General features: G+C 34.4%; 1 protein-coding gene across 1 annotated transcript in view; it reads left to right on the top strand.

Moving 5' to 3' along the window:
- bbx (bobby sox) overlaps window positions 1-23327 on the top strand; it is a 32841-nt gene extending 9514 nt beyond the window's left edge. The window contains exons 2-4 of the mRNA XM_073092643.1: window positions 17899-18033; window positions 18897-18978; window positions 19054-23327. Of these exons, the coding sequence (XP_072948744.1) occupies window positions 17909-18033; window positions 18897-18978; window positions 19054-20475 (1629 nt within the window). The 5' untranslated portion in view covers window positions 17899-17908 and the 3' untranslated portion in view covers window positions 20476-23327. The remainder of the gene's footprint in view (window positions 1-17898; window positions 18034-18896; window positions 18979-19053) is intronic.
- Window positions 23328-24588: the final 1261 nt, after the last annotated feature.

Genomic DNA, 24588 nt, shown 5'->3' with positions numbered 1-24588 from the left:
AAATCTATTTATCAAATATATTTCATATAAAATATAGCCTACGTTACTCGTGGATAATATAGCTTTCAAATGGTGAAAGAATTTTTTAAATCGGTCCAGTAGTTTTTGAGCCTATTCATTACAATCAAACAAACAGACAAAGGTTTCCCTTTTTATAATATTAGTATAGATATTTAATAACATTAATGCAAATAATGAAAGGTTACGTCACTCGATAAGAACCTCATATTTCTCATTTCTATACTTTTTTTGTAAGCTTCTCGTATGTCTTACTTATAAACCATCACTCAGTGTCTCCAATAGATTTATTTTCTTATTTTCCTCTTACTACACCAAATTCAACATTATATCACATCGTCCTTCTAAAATATTCCCTTACGGTTTCATCCTCCTTTATATAAAATGTTTACGTACATACATTATTATATTAAGTATACGAAGGGTATCAACGTCACACATAATGATCAGCTTGTACGCGTGAACCGAGAGGATGCGTCGCCCGATACTCTTTTCACGTCCAATTACTTGCTTTCGCGTCGACCTCTTTTATTTGCACCGAGCAAATGTGACGTGTTATTCTTGTTTGTATCACAAAGGCTGTAATCAGATGTATTTGTTTATTTGTAGGGACGCAATCGCAAAAGCTTTTTTATGATGTTGTCTGTAGTTTACTCTTTAGTTACTGTAATATTTCAGTTATTTTGTTTGTGTAGTTCAACATCTGTATCAGATATTTAAGTGTGGAATAATGATTTTTAAGCCGGTGATCCGGCAATAATATATTTGGAGAGATTTAAATAAATATGTATTATCTCAGTGAAACACCAGACGGATGCCGTTCTTGAATCTAGAACCGTGTCATAAAACAGCAATGGGAGCATCTAAACGTCGTTTCGTAGTTTACTAACACCTACAGTAGTTCATGAACTCGAATCATCGACCTTAAATTGAACCTTAGTAATGTGGGCGGTTGGAAACGAATACCACAAAGTCACCGAAGAATAAGTGAGTACTTTTCATTTACTAACTTTCACTATCCAAGTTTTTGAAGGTGGTAGAACCCTTTGTGGTTTGACTCCGGCGGCACCACCGCCGCACCTATTTCTACCTAATAACAGCAGTGTTTGGCGCTGCTGTGTTCCGTTTTGAAGGGTGTGGTAAGGGAGACAGACTTTTCCGAGGCGTTCCAGCTTAGTCCTCAGGGGTAGCGGCGCATCTGTGGCCGACCTCAGGTAGGAATATCTTATCTTATCTGGGGCTGATTACAGATGTCCATGGGTGGCAGTAACCACTTACCATCAGGTGGACTGCATGCTCGTCTGCTACTCTTATATTATAAAAAATAAAAAAAAATCCAAATAATATAGTTATCCATACATTTCAACGAAAGGTAAATGGATAAAATGAGAAACATTGCATTATAAACATCATATTTTTTAGGCCATTATCACCATTCGTTTCTTATAATTCAACACAAATAGATATCGGCTATTATGCTCGATGTAATAAACGAAATCACGTTTCGCTTATTATTTTCTTCACCTTCAACCGGTCATGTTTTTTTCGAGCCTCCGCATCTTGTAAACACATCGAAAACGATCGTAAAATGTGGCAAAATTAAAAATTATAGGTATAGGCACCTATAACTTTTTAATTAGTGTCGATGTCGGTGTCTCAGTCTGTTGCAGATATTTACTAAAAATAACATTTTTCCTTGTCATTTCATTATTGATATTTCAAGCCATTATGGTCTCACTGCTGAGCTGCTGGGTCTCCTCTCAGTTTGTGATAGTCCTTCACCACGCTAACCAAGTGCAAATGGGTAGACTACACACACCTTTAAGAACTTTTTTTCTTAAGAACCCTCAGGCATATAGGTTTCCTAACAACTTTTTCCCTCACCTTTATATCAAGTGACAATTAATTTCTAAGACGCATATAACTTTGATGTTCTTCCTTAGTAAGGTAATTCACGATCCAATTTTTATGATCTACAAACAACTATGCAAATAGCATATATTACAAATCTATGGAAAAGTTTAATAAAATTCCAAATTTTATACTGTTACATAATGTAGAAATCCACCAGCCACATCCAAAAGTGCATCTTTCGTCAAAACGTCGATAACTCTAATTATAACGCAGCACGAGATCTCACGAGATTGTGTGAAAAACAACATCCTGTCTAGTAACATGTTGTTGTAAACAAGACTTCTCGTATTGTCTCGGACATCATTATTGTATTGGTTATTTGCCCCAATATTGGGCACTTGCCATTGGTCCAATATTGGCGCAGTTGGACGGAAGAGTATTTTTGAAACAATTATGATCCATCCACTTTCATTTCGTCTTCTTTTATGATCTGTAAATTATTCATATTGACTTAAGGTATTTTGTTACTCGATAAACAGTATTTTTAAATACTTCTTCAAAATAAAATGGAATTCTCATCGTTCTATTGCAAAGATTCTTTATTAAGATTTCTATTAGCTCAAGACTGATCCTTTTGATGATTATATTACTACTTCAGAGGTTCCGATCATTGAATAGTAACTTGCTTCTGATCCTCTTAACCTTTATTGAACGTTTGAAAGCATTCTATTCTTAAGACTATCTTTTATACCGCTAGCATTTCTCATTGTTCATTCTTATCTTTTCTTTACAATTATTATGATTTACTCTTTCTTCATTGCCTTGATTGAATATCTTGATTTAATTACTTTTATCAGTGGGTCAAACTGTTCATTGAACGTATGACTTCTAACTTTATCCTCTCATCATCACACCTATGCTCTATTTATCACAAAGTGGCAACAAATCAGTGGATCACAAAGAAGCCTGTAGTAAACGTATATATAGGTGGTACAGTGAATAGCATGACCTAATTTCTTCGGTGCGTTTCCGCGAAACTGAGGCACCTAAGCGTATGGCCGGGATTCATCTGAACTGTTTCACCGATCAATATCGATTCCACCTGCACAGTGACAATGTGAAGCAACAGTTGATTATTTATTGTATTTAACACTAGTTTTTGAACTGCAAATCTGCAATCCACTTGTTCGAACTCTGCAAGAATTTTGATTGTGTCTCTGCTACAGCTGTACTGCGGCGCGCCTCACCACAACTTAAGTGGGCTTTAAAGTGAAGCATTTTTACAGAGCTATTCTCATTTGAATCAGTGACCAATTTTTGTTAAATATTTTCAATTCGCTATAAGATTCGCGATAAGACCTCCAGCAAGATTTAATAACTGCTATCCAAGGACAACAATTGGGACCCAGTTTACTTTACTTTACACCAGTACTATCTGCACTTCATCCCTATGCGAACAAGCTTGATAAAAATAAATATTTATACATTTATTTTGAATATCTAGCTGTTTGGTTTTCAAAGGAATCTTTGTACCCTAAAATATCAAGGGGTCGTGCGAACAAATTTTAAAAGCGTGTAAAACTGCTCTCTTTGGTACGTACATAATAATATTCGTTCACGAAATTAATTATATTTCTATAATCGTACCTACTGGTCACAGTTACATGAATTGGCAATTTATTATTAAAAATTTGGTTAAACCGTTAGTATATTATTATTGTGGCAACGATTTTTTTCCTCTTACCTTATCAGAATCATAGAGGAAGCCGGTTGGATGCTTATCAGGAGCCAGGCCGTATTGTGTACGTATTCATAATAACGATTTTACACTCATAGTCTCAGACTAGAATACTCTGTAATGGTTACATGGTACTGTGTAGGCAAAATGTAGATTTGCTTAGGCGAAGATCGAATCGGGAATCTGCGTGGCAGATTAAATATAATTTGTAGCTCATGTTTTAAACAAAATTACACATATCTGACAGAACTTTTTTTCTCATAATAACGATTTTACACTCATAGTCTCAGACTAGAATACTCTGTAATGGTTACATGGTACTGTGTAGGCAAAATGTAGATTTGCTTAGGCGAAGATCGAATCGGGAATCTGCGTGGCAGATTAAATATAATTTGTAGCTCATGTTTTAAACAAAATTACACATATCTGACAGAACTTTTTTTCTCATAATAACGATTTTACACTCATAGTCTCAGACTAGAATACTCTGTAATGGTTACATGGTACTGTGTAGGCAAAATGTAGATTTGCTTAGGCGAAGATCGAATCGGGAATCTGCGTGGCAGATTAAATATAATTTGTAGCTCATGTTTTAAACAAAATTACACATATCTGACAGAACTTTTTTTCAGAACGCAGGCATGTAGATTTCCTAACAACCTTTGCTGTTTTAGAAAGTAATAATTAAGTTGCTTTATAATACGCATATTACTTACAAAAATCACAGTTGGGACTTAAACCTTGGATTTCTAGAGTGAAAAACAATAATTTAAATAACTGCTCTCATACCGCAAAGGATGGTGTGATGGCAGTGTTACCCACAAATTCTAAAGCCCACACCCTCGAATTCTAAAACCCAGGGCAAGCAAAATGAACACAGATTAGATAATAGTAATCGGGTCCATTTCATGTGCGCAGTTGCATCCATTCCCATTGTAGCAAGCAACGTTAATGACCATACACGTCGGATGCGCTAGGCATTTATCAATTTACTATTTAACGGCGGTACGTACTTGAATACTGTTTTTAGCGGGTGTAGATTGAACGTTATATGCAAATAGGTGCATATGAAAGGCCTATGAGGGCAGTTGGCGCAGTGGTAGCTCTTGACAGGTAAGGACCTGTCCTGGGTTCGATCCCGTTTAGGAAATTCACCTGAGATTTTTTCAGACATGTTCTACATGTAGACTCTGTATATGGTCGTACGTCGTCGGCAATATGGTCGTATTTTGGTAACTATTTGTGTAACTAATCTTAGAATATATTAATTTTGATAATAAATTTACCGATTAATTATACACTTAATTATGGCTATTCTGATCAAAATTGTATCCATCAGACATCCAGACTTTAACGTCTATTATTAATAATAATCAATATTTCTAATATGCCTGTTCAAAATCTACATTTGACACGTTCTTTATACTAAACATAGTAAAATTTTCATATTTTCTTGGCTGGAAAAATCGATAGATCGATTATCAATCACGAATGTAAGCTGTGGATTGTCAGTCAAATATTGTTAGATTTCTTAAGTAAGACGTAGTGCAAAATAAAATAGAATTGGCGTAACTGAATATTCGTGTTAATCCTTATATCTTATTTTAATTAGTAATGCCTGGGGAGTTAGTAAAAGGAAGGTTTAAGTACCTATTCCTGATCCCTGGACTGTTATTACAAAGGGATGATTCCGGTTATAATGTAATTATAATAACTAGACTCTCTTTACTGTTTGTAGGAAATATCGGATGTTCAGATAAGATTATTATTGTTAAAAGGATTACCTAAAGTTTTGTATATGTACATTATATGGACTGACATCAATATCCGAAGTAGATGGATAACTTAGCGGCAAAGGCTGCGAAACGTTTTGCTTTAAATCTCTTCCTGCTTGCTGCAATATCTTAAAGACAGGAAACTATTAGTAGATTTTGCATGGAGCTGATACCATACGGTATATTTGATGGCAATCGCAAACGGAAGCCCGTATGAACACCTGCAACAACCTTGACCGTACAGTAACCTTGACTGTGCAGTAATTGACCAATTTAATCCTATTTGGTTTAATGATCAGAGGTACATAATCTTCCACTGTTGCAATCTTTTTTTCTCCTTTAACCTTTGTTTATTTTAATGTAAAATATACGAGTTGTAAACAAGCATCCACTGCACCTGATGATAAGAGTGACTACTGTTGAGCATGGACATCTGTAATCAACTCGTAACAAATTATATACGTAACCGAGGTCGGCCACAGACACGCCGCTATCCCTGAGGTAATCCTCATAGCAGTTGTGTGATGAATGATACTTTCATATCATTGTATGATGAATGATACTTTACATAGTTGCTGGAATGCCTTTTATAAAAGTGTGTCTCCCTTACCACACTAAGTGCGTATGTTTTAAAAGCCGTAAAATAACATAGTTCAACTGCAATAACATCACCATTTCTTTCAATGCAAGGTTGTTAAAATGAAAATGAAAGTCTGTCTTATCAAATTCATTGAATGGGGTGATTCTGTTCTAAATAAAATTGGTTACAGCTGACATCCTTCAGCGGTAACGGTTTGTCTGGACCTTGATCTTTTAGGAAAAAGGCCACGTTTCTAACAAACTAGTATACAAGATAGAAGAGGTAAAACGGGGAAATACCTCCTGTTTACTAAACATTTCTCTTCAAGCAAAGACATCTCACGATCAGACGTCAATCACGATCTGACAACCTAATCACGAATAAGACTCGAATTCTACGAAAGGTTTTCCAATTGCAAGACGAATTCTATTCTACTATTGGAATGCCTTACATGATTTTTGTGTGTTGCCAGCTATGTCCTCAGGGGTAGCGGCGCATCTGAAACCGACCTCAAGTATGCCACAGGTGCGCTAAAATCAAAATTAAAACTTCCTCAAGGAGTGTTAACGTGTATATTATGTATATTGTGTATTTGCAAAGTAATTCCGCTCCTAATCCGTAATCCTTATTAACTGATCTATTTCATTCCGAACATGAATGTAACTAATGCCCGGGATGACAAGCGTAGGCATTAATGTCACTGTGTCAATTGACCACTAATTTATTACAGCATTACCTGTACATCACTATTGACTATACTACCCGATGACGAATGACCTACACACATTACAAAATTAGTCTGGATCATGTAGAAGAATGATCAAAATTATTTAACTTTGATCCAAATTAATATGACGGACCTTTGAGCTTAAATCTTAGCAATGTGGGTAAAAATTTGGTCGCAGGTAAATAAAAGAGCAGAAGTGATAGTCTAGTGGGATTGAAATTGAAATTCTCTCCAGCCGCCTCAATTTTTTCAAATTTATGTGCTTAGACATTCTTTAAAAAAGCTTTCACAACTCTGTGAAGTCTAGGCTAGCGCGGTGGACTATGGCCTAAGCCCCTCTCACTCTGAGAGGAGGCCAGGACCCGGTGGGACAATATCTGTTAATATACAAAAGGACCTCATTGCTGTAGTTAATAAAAACATCTACTTTAACATTTATTTACAATACATCTTCCACACTTTAGTTAAAAGCTTTTTAGAATTCTTTAATTTTTATTTTTGACCTTGCCAAGAAATCACGTTATCATTACACTAGTAATGTGAAAATATTTATGACCTTTTGTTGAGCTTGACCCCAAAAGGCCTTGGCCTGAAGCCAATGTGTGCCGAGGTTGACCCAGTAAGCGTTGCAACGCAACTTCTTGTATTCTTCCTCACTTTGGGCAGTTTTATGCTAAGTCTTACTTACCACATCTTTAAAGGAGAAATCAATTAACCTATCTTAGCTTTCATTGATAAATTTTACGGTACATTATCTGTATAAAAAAGGGTTCCTTCCTTTTCCTTGAGTCTCGCGAAGAAATATGAGGGATTACATCTAGAAAATGGATAGGTAATTAGGTACCTACTAGGGTAGCAACCACAAAAGACACCTTCGTTACCTGTTTCGTTACTCGGAGATTTTGGAGATTGATATAATTAAAATACCGTTTATTTATTAACGAAGAAGCTTATTATTAGTATATACATGCCTGTAACATTATTTTTGATAAGTTTTTTAAAGCACAAATATAAGGAAAGCTTTTCGAATGCCGCGCCAATATGCCAACTCCTATTTATGTTGCATAGTGCCAGAGTAACAAATCAGGAATCGTATAAATGTTTCATTCAACCTTACGGAGGGTTCCTGTCCTATTTGGGAGGGATGCCAAAGTCCGTGGGTGGCGATGACTCCTCAAAATCAAATAGACGTCGTTTATAGCTTCGGAAAACCGGTTTTTCGTGACGTTGTGTCATGTATCATTGTATGATGAATGATGATGTCAAGATGACGTACTTACAACACACACACTAACCCACGCACGCTCGCAACCATCAATTACTTATGTATGTCCGCGATCAATGCGAAAACCATCGCTTCGTGGCAAACAAGTCAAACAAACGACCGACCTAATTGACCTTCCGCAACTGAACTTATTGTTGTGCGGTGTGCACGCCCTTCGGTTCAACACATTCTGGACGGCTGCCATGATCTTCGGTTTACGGGCTCATGACATTTACCTTGAACTAGGACTGTTTCGAGGTTAACAGACACCGGTCATACACCTACATAGATTATGTAGATCGTGACAATTGTATTGCTTGAATGTAATTGTAACAAATGTATTAATATATAAATAATTATTGCTTCGGTGTGTTAATTTATTTTTATTACAATAGGTGCTGCTCCCTATTTTTGTTTTTGATTTGGAGATATGATAATATGTATATAACGTGTGTTAATAAACATTTGTCGCTCCATTTCTACACGTAATGAGTGTGAGCATAATATGTAGGTATATGTCGCTATTTTTGATAACCATCTGTAGGGAAGCATGTTATACACGTACAAAGTGGCTGGTTTCAATAATTAAGTAATACCGCAGGCCACGAGGACTTATGGTCCACTATGTTGGTCTGACATGAAAAGTGTTTCGGATTCGATTCCTGGCCAAATATTGCACAAATAAATTGCACAAATAGTTTGTGTATAGTGTTTGCGTTCTTTTTATATGGCACCCACGTCACAGAAAATTTAAGTGAAGCTAAGAGCGTAGAAACCGTAATTCCTTTTTTATTTTAATTTTCAAAGATACTTAGGTTTTAAATTATATTTTAATAATTTTAAAGGTAAACATTTTATTACATTTAACCTTCGATCACTAATAAGAACTAGATACACAATCCCATACAAAAATGAACTTAAAAAGTGGCGTCAAATTGACGCTAAAAACAAAGAAAAAAAAAATTGACGACCGTGGTTTGTCACTTGGACAAGGAATTAGTGGAGACGAACTGTCATTACTTTTAATATTTTTATTAGGTCGAAGTAATTAATAATTTATCAATGAAAGTAAGTAATATGCAGTCACAATTTATTATAATAAAAATATAATAAGTTTAAAATTAAAATATAACCAAATACAAGTAATTTAATTTAAAATTCAACAAGCTGTTTACGCCGTTATCCAACGAAATATATTGCCCACGACTAAATAAATATGTAGTAAACCAACATTTATTTCAATTATTTTTACCTGACTGCCAAGGAAGGGTTATGTTTTTCGCGCGTATCTTGTATGTTTGTCTTTATTTATTTGATCGGATCTAACAAACGGCTGGATGAATGTCGACAATTAAGGTGTCATTATATTCGTCTCAATGACCCGAGTGTCCTTAGGTGTTAGAAAAAAAAAATCAAGATGGCGGATTTTTGGCGCGAAATAGTAATATTTCAAAAAAAGTTAACCGAACCTATCGAGTATGATATCAAATGAAAGGAAATTAAACGGAGATTATAAAAACATATAATTTGTATATATATAAAATAGCAAGGTGACTGACTGATTGACTGACTAAATGATTTTTTCATTTTTCAGAAATCAACGTACAGCCAAAACCGCTTAATTTAGAGTTCTGAAATTTTGCACATGGGTTCGCTATATAGCGTAAATAAGTACTAAGAAAGGCCTTTTGGAAATTCTACCCCTAAGAGGGTAAAACAGGGGATGACAGTTTTTTTCAAATCCTTTAATTTTGAAGCAACTACTGTAAAATTTAATATTTGGCTTTCTGGATAGGAATAAAGACACACCTATTTATCCCTTTCCGAAAAATCAACCCCATAGAGGGCAAAATAAGGGTTAAAAGTTAATTTGAACAACCGTCAATTTTGACGCAAACACTATGAAATTTTGTATCTGGCTTGTTGGATAAAAATAATGAAATTCTACCCCTAACGATATAAAATAATTACTAGAACTTTGAATTACTGAAGTTATATATTCTATAAATCGTAAATGGTGGATGTTTTTCAAAACAAAACTATGGAGTGGGGTATCAAAATAAAGGAAATTAAAAGGTGATTACACACATATTATATGATATATACATGTGTATAACACATCGAGGTGACTGTCTGACTAAATGCGTAAGTTGCTGCGCCAGACACCAACGTAAAGGGAAACCGCGGATCTTTAGCGTGCTGGAATTTTACACATAGGTTCTTTATATAGCGTAAATGAGCCCTACGATCCTACGAAGATAAAATAGGATAATATTGTTTGAACATCTTTTGTTTTTGAAGCAGATACCTATTATAAAACTTTTTTTGGCTTTCTTGCTAAAAAATGATGAAACGCCTATTTCACTGTTTTTGAAAATTCTACTTCAGCCTTTATAGTGCAGTCGGGTTTTTGATTATTTTAATTAAATTACTTGCTTACTTTGTAGTGACAGAAATCCGTTGTATATTTCTTCTTAAATTTAGAGTTTTTTCCAACACCTATCTAAGGACATTTGGATATTTGAGACGAATATAATGACACCTTAACTGTCGAAATTCACCCAGCCGTATGTTAGATCCGAGGGAATAAAATGCAGTGCAGCTAAAGTCCGCTTATAAAGATACATACAAGATACGTGCAAAAAACATAACCCTTCCTTGGCAGTCGAGTAAAAATAAAAATATGGAATCAACAGGATGCCATTAATTCCCTTGAATAAAGTGAGTTTATTGGAAAACAGTCTTTTCGATGGATTTTTATTTTTTTTCCGTATCTTTTTTGGCTATGTTAAGCAATCTTATTTTAGTGTATCTTTCGACAATAGACTTTATTATAATAATTCTATGACTATTGTCGCGGCAGTTGGATGAAAAGACATCATAAAATATATTAAATAATAATTTACTTAATAATTTCATTTCACTCATTTACTATTTACTCATTGCCTATGTTTAATTATTATACAAAACAAATATTTTTATATAACAAAAAAAAGAAAAAAAAATTAAATTAAAGAAAAAAATATAAAACAATAGCGTCTCCATTCAAGTTAGAACAGAGTCACCGTGTAACCCGAACAAATCAAGTGGGCTTGCCATAGTAAGAATTGTACGTTTAGTAACAGACTTTACAATTTAAATGGTTTATACATTCTGTTGATTTTTGTTGATAATTTTTAAAACTTAAAAATAAATTATTTACGAACGAAATAGCAGTATTTATAATTGAGTGATAGCAATTACCTACTTATAATAATAATACTTACCGAAAATACGATATTCCATCATTTGTTAGCGTACTAGACGTGTGATTTTTGCAGTTTTGAACGAGCACTGAGGCATGTTTATTCTCCGAACGTTCAAACACTACTAACCTAAAAGCGCACCCAAATGTCTATTTGGGTGCTCTTTTCGTCGCGCCATTTTTTTGTCGCTGATTGTGTATCTAGTTCTTATTAGTGATCGAAGCATTTAACCAACATTTAAATATATTTTAATAATAATTAATATAATTCCAAATAGACATGAGTCATAATTTTATAGAATAGATTATAAGGTCAGTGTTAAAATTCACGGTCACAGTCATAACGACTTTGACGGTGACCGAAGGTGAATATAATCGGTTTTGGCTATTTACTTATTATTTCAATTACTTTGTATGACTGGAATATATCCTTATGTGAAATATAAGCTTATTATGTCATGGTAGCATACCAAATGCTAAATGACCTTAACCTAGTAGTTAAGTATGCCAAGGGAGTTGGCTGACTACAATTTTTGTGTCCCACTTGTGGGCATGGCATATTTGGTTGAGCCCTAGAACGTATTCTATGATGCACTAAATAAATTAGGAAAACGAATGAAACTTGAGAAAATTAAGGTAACTGGAGAAGGATTATCTCCCGATAGATTACAAATCGTCCTCAAAACCTTCGACAATAGCTCCTTATTAATAAAATCGATCTATTCAATGTTACCTAAAGAAATTGGACAATCTCTACCTCTGGCCAAACGACTGCCATTCAATGATAACAACTTGCTTAGACAGCTTAATTGCTAAGCTTTATTTTAGGCACTCCATAAGCAAGCAGCTGACAACGATCCGTAGAACGGAAGCGCGCATGAAAATTGTCATGAGCGCTCACCCATCCAACTCCTGACTGCGTCTCGCGTTACAAATCAGTAACAATCAAATCCATACATTTGCAGCAACATATTCGATGTCAAAATCGAATTTAAAAACTTAACCTCCATTCTTCCTTTATAAATAAAATACGTGTAAAAACGTGATGGCCAACAAGAATTCGCCATCTCCATTTCAAAATTGGAATCCACCTTTCCCAACGACCTTGACCCACAGCCGAAGTGTGCCGAGGCTGGCCGAGCGGGCATCGGCCGGCGAAAGTGAAAACTCGCGCGCACCGGCACCGCCGCGGAGCTTTCGTTAGGCGGACACCGGTTTGTGGAGCAGTACTGGTTGATTGGCACCTGTTTGTTGGTTTACTGTGGCACTTTTTATTGTTAAAGGTGTACCGAATAAGAAGGTTGATTTTCAATTTCGGTTTACCAGATTGAAGGTGCAGAACCCTTTGTGGTTCGACTCCGGTGGCAACACCGCTACACCTATTTCTACCTCAGTGTTAAGCGCTGCTGTGTTCTGGTTTGATGGGTGTGGTAAGGGAGACATACTTATCCGAGGCATTCCAGCTTAGTCCTCAGGTGATCCTACCATCAGGTAGACTGCATGTTCGTCTGCTATTCCTATTATAAAAAGAAAGATAGTGTGGCTATTAGAATTTATTGTCACTTGCTTTAACAGTCAATGAACATTAAACATCGTATGGAAAGATAGATAGATATGTGTCTGAAAATTCTTGATAGCAATTTCCATTAATGTGTGGCAAGTGTACCAATGACACACGCTCGGCTGGTATCTATAGTCTAAGCTGTTCTCATTGTATAGCAGACCGATGCCTGCAAGATATTACTGCATTGATATTTCATAGTGAGGGAAAAACTGGTATAGTCATATGGGGAAATCTACACAGACCATAAGGCCTGTTTAGCCTGTAAGTTTACAAAGTCAATTTCCAAAAATCCTTTAATAAGACTCTTCTACGTTATTTGAACCCCTATGCAAAATTTCTTGCTTCTAGAAATCTACACCCATAGGACTAAACTACACACCATCTGTGCCAGTATTAGGTAAATTCACTGAGAAGATTCTGTTTATCGGTCTCATAAAAATAAGCAATTTTGCTAATGGCTTATACGTCGGCAATATACGAAAAGGGTTGGTTATGGTATATTATAAGAAATACATAGGTACAGGACACTGTAGAACATCACGTAAAATTGTATACATTACAGCGTGCGTTTCCAGAATTTGGTAACGCACTCTGTGCTTCTTAAATTTATTTCTTAAAAAATATAACTGTTATGTTAAGAAGAAAGAATACGTTCGAAAACATTAGGAAAAAAAAATTTTTGGGTGAATAACCCGCACTTAATGTTCTTATAATAAGCTTCAAATACTTCAGCAACATGAGCTACGTTCCAAAAACTACAAATGCGAGCATTTTTACAGTCTAATAATAAACAGGGAATGAAAGCAATGTTTCCTGCTTTGCCGAAAACACGACAATGTCCACCAAACCCTGCCATTGTTGGCGCGCCGCAATAGGAAATATGTTTTTTTTATTTCGACACACATTAATATAAATAGCAAAAATCCAAAATTGTATGAGAAATGAGGTTAAATACCTCCCATTTCAATATTTTATAAATTAATATAATACTTAAGTTATTGGTCGTTTCATGAATGAAAAATGATATAATTGTCTACTGAACATTTTGGGAAATGAGGCTAATTAATAATTAGCCTCGTTTCCAATTAGTAATTATTAACTTTTTTTTACACTAGCAGAGACATTAATTTATTAGTAATTAATCATGTTCACATTAATTATACTTTAGAAGTGCGCCCAGTAATCTCAGAAACGAATTTGATAGAAAACGTCAAATAAGAAATTAATTACACCTCAACACATTTATTTCTAATTTTGAAATTACCATTTGTAGATTCAGTCTCACATATTTGTGAAGAAAGTTAACAAACACTTGTTATTAGAATTTGCATATAAATTTTGATAAATTATTCAAAATTAACAGTATAGCTCAATAGAAGACGAAAAAATTAATTAATTTTAGGATTTACATTGACATTTTCTTCATTAATTGAGGATAGTTAATACACTATCCTATCAATTTCCATCAATCAATCTATCAATAGATAATAATGATAATTTGGTCTTTGTTATATTTTTCAAAATTTCTAGTAAAACATTTTAACTATAGGTAGATTGCAATTTTGATCCTCAGCGTTCTAACCATCAACAAAAACAAAGTAGAATGGATCTTATTTTATTATCTATGATTGTCTATATATATTATTAATTCAAGGCCATAGACAAACATCAATAGCGGCAAAGGATAGATAACATATAATTATACTAAATTCTAAAAGTATGTATGTATTATCATTGTCATCATAAGCGTTATCTATGAAATATGATAGCAAATTTCTTTGCCAAGAGCAACTTTTCGTCACGTGATAACCGCTGATAAGAGAGGTCGATGACTCGTCGTTCATATTGTAACTAACAACTTGAGCTCTGATTGCTATCGCGTTTTGTTATGAAGCGGGTCATAGATTTTTATATCTACGAAAATATTGTATGACATTCGATACATATTTATTTTATAGTAAGGTGTGGTATGTAAGAAAACCTCTATGTAGGGTGGGTGTCTTAACCTGCTATTTCTAACTTGCCGATTTTGGAAACTGGGTTAAGCCCGTTATTGATTATCTGTACAATGTTTTGCCTACCCAAAACCCAGTTTTAACAATTTCTGCCTACTAAAAGTGACAAAAATTAAATCTTTTAAGATTCCAGTCATAGTTTCACTGTATAAACACGTTGAATGTAAATACAAGATGACGAAGATCAATTTTGTTATCATGTATCAACTTATCACTTTATTAAATCAAAAATGGAAAATTGCAATGAAGCGCATTTCTTGATAACTTCATATCCAATTAAATTTACAAAACTTAATAACTGGACACTATGACATTTTAATTAGTTTTTCAAACATTCGATATCGGGCGACGAATCATCCGAATTTATTTGTATGGAACTCAATCAACTATTTTTATGTGTGAGTGATTCGCGTATTGCATTCGACAGATTTTGGTATACTGCTATATTTAGTTCGAGTGGCTAAGATTTTTTGGACTGAGAGCACTTTCTAAAACATCGTGAAACCTACGTGCCTGAGAATTCGTCATAATCTCTCGCTATTGGTCCAAATACTCTCAAATGTTTGCCAAACTAATCCACGTAAGTAAACGACGTGTGTTATTGATTGAAATGTTTTAACTCCTCGCCTATATTCGTGGGTGTGAAATAATAAAATCTATACGATTAACAATCTAAATACTTATTGTTTTGAATGTTAGCATGAAATACAATAGCAAATTATATAAAAGTCATTAGTACGTAATATTTTATTTTGCGATATTATATTAATTAATAATTAAGTACGTAAGTACAAACGCAGTTTTAAACGTAACGTGGTATTTTAAAACTAATTGTTTAGTAACCGACATTCTCATATGTTTAAATAGAATAGATAATGATTTATTGTTTAGCCAAACTCATAATTACTTATATATTAATAGTGCCTAATTAATATTACAACTTAAAGATGCATTTTGGTTTGAAAGGTGCACGTAGACTGAAAGAATAAATTCGTAAATTCCACTTAATGCCCGTCACGCGGCGGTGATCCATTTTTTATAATATAGAAATGGCAAACGGGCATGCAGTCCACCTAAGCCCATGGTTATAAAACCTGAGGTCTACCATATGTGTTGCTACTTGCTACCCCTGAGGACTAAGTTAGAACGCCTCGAAAAATATGTCTTCCTTACCATACCTTTCAAACCAAGGCACGGTCGCGCTTAACACTGCTGTTATTAATAAGAAATTGGTGTATCGGTGGTGCCGCCGGGATCAAACCACAAACGATTCTATCACATTTATACCTACGTTCTACGACCAAAGACAAGACAAGATTTAAGTGTTCAGTGACAGCAGTATCCTCTTACCATCAGCGCGACGCCTTGCAACACTTAAATTTTACAAAAAATATAATATACTCTTCAAAATAGGAATAATATGAAGTACCTACTACCAATTAACGGCGCCACACATATTCTATTTTTAAACATATTTAGCAACATTGATTGTGTGGCGTGTGGAAACATTTCGAATACCCTTATCTATGTACATGTTGCATTTATTATTACCAAAGGGCAGAGCTTATTGCATTCAAATTGCGCAATACGAAATAACATAATTCATTTCGTTTCTCTATACGTGATAATGTACCTATTTAAGTTGTATACGGGGTTTCATGAATATAAATATTGGTATTTGTCACTCAAAATTTAAATATTGTCATATATTCATTAAATACACAATAGTCCAATTAGGATCCCGTTTATTGGCCATTAACAAAACGTCAATTTTTGTCAATTTGTCAATTTTTTTACTTACCAAAAATCTAAATTCGACAATGTCTTGTATGAAGTAATTGTCAATTTGATCTATGGTAGGCCAAAATTGGATAGATTGATTATTAATAATCCTATATCTATACCGACAGACATTGGACGTGTCAGACACGGCCCGAGACAGACAAAATTATAGTTTCTTTACATTATTTTGTCAGTTGTGTACGCAGCTGTGTTATGGTAGACCATAGACATAGATTTTTTTCTCTATGACATCCAGGGCCGGATTTAAGTGAGGGCAACCGGGGCGGCAGCCCCGGGGCCTCCACAAAAGAGGGGCCCCCACAGTAGACGTCGGATTTTTTTAATTTAATTCCGACTAGTAAACACTAGTAAAAATATATATATATCTTTTCCTTCGATATTTTTTTTAGCTGTTTTACCTTTATCTACAGTACTTTGTACAAACATGAATACTAAAAGAATCTACCTGCGTTTCACAATAAAATATTTATTGCAAAACTCAACTGAAAAAAATGTTTATTTTATTCGGAAAATAATTTGGGGCCAGGGGCCTCCACTCCTTTGTTGCCCCAAGGCCTCTAGACCTCTAAATCCGGCCCTAATAACATCCTATATCTATGTGGTAAATATAAATATGACACACATTGTGATATTCTATTTTGTCTGCCACGACAGGTGTCTGACATGGTCTTTCTGTACATGTAAATGAACCGTAATAATATTATGATTTTGAAGTCAATATAATACAGAAATTTATCATGGTTAGTCGAAAATACACGTAAATTAATAAACTCAGTAAAAACTAAACTTTGTAAAAATATACAGCGTTTCTAAACCTTTTCTCACATTATCTTAAATATTTTTGCTTGGTTATTATTACAACATAGGCTCATTATATAAAGCTTTTAAAGATCATATGTTATAATTATTATGCGAGTATGACATTAATTCAGTGGTAATAAATTTACATCAATTTATTTTAGGTCACACAGTAGTCTAAGTATTATGACGACAAGTCACGCACTTTCGGGTTCAATTCCCAGTAGATATCTAATTTACAAGGATAATTTGTGCTAGGTGTTGGAAATAGAACCTAGAAGAGGGAATTGTGTATGATTAATAATTATTATTATGAGTGATATATATTTTTTTATTTTGGTCTAGGCAGACAGAGTCTAGGCTAGACAACCGATTGACATAGGTACGTTAGTTAAATTCTTAGGTATTAGGAACTGACATTCATTGTTAATAGATAATAGATAGAACGATGCGTCTTTCTGACTAATATTTTTATTAAATTGCAATCCAATTATCACCTGTCTCTCTCTTGCCAACAGGTAGACAAGCATGCACGAGCAGGACGGCGACGGCGAGCCGGCGCACCACGCGCGCCGGCCCATGAACGCCTTCCTGATATTCTGCAAACGACACCGCAGCGTCGTACGCGACAAGTACCCGAACCTTGAGAACAGGTTTGCATTTCATATTTCTGTCACCGATTTGTGTATATGCTAGTGATACTTCCCTAATGCGGTTTAGGCTGCAACCAATGTTGCGCCGCCGGGCGTGAAAGAGTCAGTAAAAGACTAAGCCATACTCCACCACGCCGATCAAATGCGAATTGGTAGACTTCACCCACCTCCTTCCTGGCAATGTTTTCTGTCACGATGAACATTTAAGTTGGTCTCTATCTGAACACTTTACCCAATAGTAGTGATAGCTAGTTAATGTTCAAGCAGCTGTTATTAATTTTAGAACTAGGTACTCGAAACTAATGCAGTTTTGATCACATCGACTGGATTAGCTTTCTTTCATTTAACATTAACTCGTCTGCATTGTAACTTGTAACTCATAAAACAACAATTCACTAGAACAAACCTTAGTTCGCATTCTATGGGAAATCAATACCTTGTTGAACCTTGTTTCAAGAAAAGATATTGTACTCCTGTTATGAAGTATGCTTAAGTATGTTCGTTTGATAATGGGATGTACCTACTGTTATCTGATAACATTGAACACGATCCAAGAAACTTTCAAACGTCTTAACATTTTTTTCTTAACTGATATAACATTGGTGAGCAGTTAGTGCCCTTTACTATTTATCAAAAGGAATCCTCTTTAATACGTCAACAGGCCGACTTGAACATGACGAATTGCCTTCTGATATTATTCAGTAGCATCTTGTTTATCTGCACTTTATTAATTCTATGTAATGTTTCCTGTTTTATCTAATCTTAACTTAAAGTGACTTTCATTTTTGATACGATATCTCACCGGTGCACTGGAAGCCAAGAAATAATAATTCATGTCTGATTTACTTATTGTTTAATTACAGATCCATAACTAAGATTCTAGGCGAGTGGTGGGCAAACTTGGACAAAGAAGAGAAAGCTTGCTACACTGGTCTTGCCAAACAGGTAATATGATTTGCATACTTCGAACTGCATTCGCGATAAAAATTCCTGACTGACCTTGCCTTTTTCTATTTTTAGTACAAAGACGCATTCTTCAGCGCTAACCCTGACTTTAAATGGTACAAGTTGCCCGCCCCGCCGCTCCGCACCCTCTCCTCTAGGCCTCGGGAATCTATCGACAAGCAAAGCGAGTCCCCCACGAGCGAATACCATGAGTCTGAACTAGAGAAAACTAACAACAATTCCACGAAAGTTGACTTCAATAAAAAGCCCAATGACCATGCTTTCGAGAGCGATACCAAATCTCTGTCAATGTTCACTCCGGGAAAACTGGCAGACGAAGCTCAAATGGGAGGCCTCAGCAGCCTCCTGGCTACCAAGACTGAAATACAAACTCCAAATCCTTATTACTCACCCCCTTCTTATAAGTTCAACGCGATCTCAACCCCAATCGAATACAGATCTCATAACATAGAACGGATGGCCATGAAAGGCTCCCGAGAAGAAAACATACGTGAACTTCAAAATGCTCTATCTGAAACCAAAAGGTTATTCGAAGAAGACTTCGACGAGAAGGGGCAAGTGTACCGCTACGGTGTGCCAAATGACCAGTTCACTAATCAAGATGTGATAGACCAAATAGTCGATAAGAGGTACTCTAAAGACGATGATGGGTACCAGAGGAATTGGTCAGACGATGAAAAAAATTCGAGATCTGGGAGATCGTGCAAAGGGAAGAGGTACCAGGAGTTCATGGCTGTTGGGGGACTGATAGTGAATAAGAGGCAGAGGAGAGACTATACCGACAGAATGCCAGACGAGAGCTACAGCGCTTCCTGTAGCTGGGATCTCGGTAGTTCGCATGAAGAATCCATAGTCACCGACGAATCCAAACAAAGCTCCTTGAACGACACATCGGCCGAAAACGAGATGAAACCCGAACCAGTAGACGCGTCCGAACCTGACAATAATGCAAACAAAACATTCAAGGCTGCCGACTTCGATTTAGACGCTAAAATAAAAGCTTTACCTTCACTCAGTCTAGAGAAGTTCCAACAGAAGAAACGCGAAAATAAGCGGAAAAAGAAGACGATCAACCTGAAGCCCAAAGCATTGGAAACTCCTCAAATTGTAAATTCCGTTCCGAGGCCCATTCTGGACGACAGACACGACATGGCTGAGAGCTGGCGAGAGACCGTGATCGGAAGTCAAAAACGGAAACCGAGGAAAATAAGCATAACGAGACTCGAGATCAACAGTCTGGTATCCAGCATGGAAGTGAACGGTGGGCATAAGACCAGCCCAGAAATTAAAATCGCAACCGAAGCGCCATGCACAGTCGTCCAAAACATGGAGATCTGCAACCCGACGCCCCACGGCAACGTGGACCTTCTAGCGCTCGCGACGCTGGCCGAGGTGGCGTCCAACACATCCAAGATCGAAGACACCACGGACGACCTGACCGCCAAAGCGAACGAGGAGTACGCTTCCAAGGTATAAGATACCAACACAACTAGCCTTAAAAAATATTCCAAATATTATTTACATTATAATCAGATAATATTTATATAGATCTACTTTACATTGTACGCATAAAGATTAATATTATTGTATACTTTTAATGGTAGTTTTTATAATGTAGCTATAGATTTATTTATAATGGAATAGAGAACTATATGTATACTTAGGTTGGTTTCGACGTGTAGGATGCGAATCGTGAATCCGCTTTTTAGATATAAAACTATGAGGTGATAGATAGTTAGAGTAATAAATATCACAGAATAAAATGAAGGCATAATGTTTACGTGTACGTTTAAATATACAAAATAAATTCTTGATACATTATTAAGGGAAAGCAGGATGACTTAAACTATTTCCTGTGAAGGAAATCAGTTAATATAGACCCATGCTGTCATGTGTATTTGAGTCATACATCACAATTTAACTTAAAAAATGCCAAAAATAAGTCATACATAATTATAAAATGTTTAACCTCATTATGTATAAAGTTAGGTTACTGGAAATCGCCTTAATACTAGACTTTAAATCAAATGTAAGACACCACGTGCATAGACTGCATCGCATTTTTAAGGTGATTGTTTTTGTTTTTAGCGTTGCATACGTGCAATATATATATTTATACATATTTTGTATATTCGCGATATATGACACTTGTGTGGTTTTCTAGGTCAAAAAAATGAAATATCCAAAATGGAATAAAAAAAAAATAACTTTGCGTAAATCGCACCTGTATATACTAGCCCTGACCAATCCTTTGGGGTAGATGTTCTATCATTAGAATTTTAAATTTCGTCCTTATATGAATTTGTAAAAAAGAAGTATAAAAAATATTATACCCTATAGTAGGTTGATTGTGTCATGTCATGATATTAAACGGGGTAAATAATTTATTTTGCGAGTCAAAAAACAACATTTTGTCTGCAGTGATATAGAAATCATCGTTTTGTTTAGCGAGTGTAACTCGCAGAAAATTAGTACCTTGTGATAAATGTTATACATATATTATAGAGTTACAGAGTTGTAGTTGAAAAATCTACGTTTTTCGTTTTATTTATCTTTTTATGCAATCTATCACTCGTTATTATGTGTCAAAGTAACTTAAAAGTATATAAAAATCGTAATTACTCGTCATTTAAATATGATGGTAATCTTGTCCCAATTAGGTACCTGAAAATTATCGAAAATTTTCATGAATTTCACTATAAGAATTAACATTTCATCTTTTTATTTAAGCTACTTTTAACAATTAAGATTACTTTCACGCACTATTCGTCATTTAGTTGTTAATTTTGTGGAACAGTGTTTCTCAAATTTTGTTCATGTTTTATTTTGTAAAGTTTTTTTAAAAGGGCTTCTGTGATTTTATTCTATCTCTTATATTTACATTTTTTAAAGTAAACCATGAATCCAAGGTGCAAGATTTATGATAGAAAATTTAGATGGTCTAGTCTAGAATAGTATTTTTATTGAAATAATCAATTACTAAATTCGAAAAGTGCACTTATATTATTTAACGTTACAAAACAATGACACAAGCCATAATGTGACATGCTCATCCAAAGACCAAATGTATTTAGTATATAGAAGCTAGGCTGTAGATGTATTGTATATTATTGTATGTAACATATAAGTGATATATATATATAAAGTTATATATATTATAAATATATTTTAATAACTGGTTTAATAAATATTATGGCATTCCAGAATGTCGGAATTATGGAATTTGTTATTTATACATACTGTAGATTTTTGCATTTTTGTTTTATGAATGAGCTTTTAAATTTAGTTGTTGTTTTTTGTATAAAGTTTTATCAAATGTTACGTTATCGATAGCGATGAGCTAAATGATGGTTCCTTGATGAGATTTTCGGTAAGTTGCAAACAGTTAAACAACATATACATATATATAATAAACATAGTTTACCGATCATCTTATGAATAAATAATTGTTTTGCCTTGTGTATAGCAGCCTTGTTCTATTTTGAAATTAGTAATAAGGTAAATTTAAACATGGGGCCAGTATGCGCAGAAGGATTACAGGATTTCAGGATATATAAATAAATAAATAAATAAATTATATCGAGCGTATACTATCATTTACACGTACTTATGTACATTAAACGGTACTTTAAAGGAATAAAATTTGTGGTGAGCTTATATATATATAATATATTTATAAAAAATAAAGTATATCTCAATAAACCTGTAGAGTGCGGTTTTATATAAATAATGGTGCTGGCAGATCTGTATTAAGTTACTCTAAGTGTCGTCGGCCATTGCATCTACTCCTACCGTGCAATGGCGGAACGTCGGAAGTGATAGTCAAGTTATCGTAAATATTTATCAATAATTTTAAGCTTTCGCATGTAACTTTGTGCTGTAAACAGTAGTTTTTCAATACATTTTACACAAATTTATGAATTGTTTTCCGTTTTTTTGTTGCTAAATCATAAAATAAAATTTTACAGCACGAATTAACAGCGATTATTTTAGTTCTGCAAACAATTTTTGTTGTTTTTTTTTTTAATCCATGATAGCCTATATGTTTGTATACAACGAATTGTTTTTTAATGTTTTGAAATAGATAGCTTCATGCAGATGTTATGTAAAGGTATTGTTTGCAGAACTATGTCGTTTTTATATAGAGGGTGTGGATAAATTATACCTATTGGTTTGAGAAACACTGGTCTTATTGTTAATTAGGGCATAATAAGTCGGCACCCAAAGCGTTTACTTGGCTCCAAAGTATTTGTTGAATGTTTTGTTGTATCAGCGCGGTTGATCTATTATCCTTTTATTGTAGTAATAAAGTTTATTCATATTAACGATTTCGTGGTTTTATTGTGTTTTACCTTAATGACGTAAATTCCAAAAATGGAAGGTTCTTTATGTGCTAGTATTTATTTAATGAGCTCCTTACTAAAAAAAAATCTGATTTATTAACATTAATAATATCTAGTCATTTCATTGTTCTATTCATTAGAATTGAAGAATACAGAAAATAAAATCAGTACTTGAATTTTATTTGTACCTATGGATAAAGAAAATGATGAAATATGTTAAGTTCGATCATTAATTCAGCATATCGATCTAAGAATATTAATTACATAGGATTTAAGATTTCATCAAATTGCACAATACTTCTAAATATGAGTATAATCCCTGGCGGTTTAATTATATAGTATGTATATATAACTATTATAGACAACATTATATTGGTACGATAGTATATTATAACAGGCAGCTCTATAAAAATTTGGTACTTACACTGCCTACTTATGTATATCATGCAATTAATTTTTCCCATTACTAATAATTAGTTACTATAATTACTTTGTGAAGAGCATAGTATAAATAGTTTTGATAAGGCAATCTCTATTAATATTCAACATACCTACTTGTCTGATAATAAATATGACGTAATTGCCTGGCTGCTTATTGGTTATTTTTTAAGTACCTACCTAATTCAAGTATTGAGCATTAATTAACCCCGAATAGAATTGTTGAGCTACTACTTGAGGTCGATCTCAGGTGTGTAGAAACACCCACGAGGACTAAATTAAAAAGTTTCGTGTTTTTTAATTGTTCATACAACAACTGCAGTATTATAAAGCAGAAAGAAGCGAAAATCAAAAACGGAGGGGCAAACGGTTTGAAATCAATAGGTAGTGAAATCAAAGTCATCTTGAAGGTCTTGAAATCATGTAATAATATAGTCACATAAACGGTACAGAGTAACGATATAACAATTATACGTAAGTAAGTTCACATTAGTGATTAGAAGTATTATAACTACACAAATATCTCCGTTATTCGACTGCTCTTGCTGAAGTCTCCAACCAGAATGTCGCTCTCTGTTAATTCGAGCGCCGCCAAGGAGTCGTCTCCACTTCACCTACCCGCATCTGTTTTTAAACTGTAGTATCAAATGTGTCACTTATTACTTTAATGTAACGTTATAAAAATGTGATATCGTTAATATCCAAGCTTCTTATTAACGACGATAACAGTAGGTACTAATTATAAATACTTATTACAATATTTTACTAAAAAGCTATGTGTATTGTGTCCAACGGGGAACTACCAAAA

The sequence above is a fragment of the Epargyreus clarus genome, unplaced genomic scaffold, assembly GCF_041222505.1.
Source record: "Epargyreus clarus isolate Ecla_fem2 unplaced genomic scaffold, WU_Ecla_fem_2.2 ptg000001l, whole genome shotgun sequence".
Lineage (NCBI taxonomy): Eukaryota > Metazoa > Arthropoda > Insecta > Lepidoptera > Hesperiidae > Epargyreus > Epargyreus clarus.
This window is presented reverse-complemented; position numbering and strand designations above follow the sequence as displayed.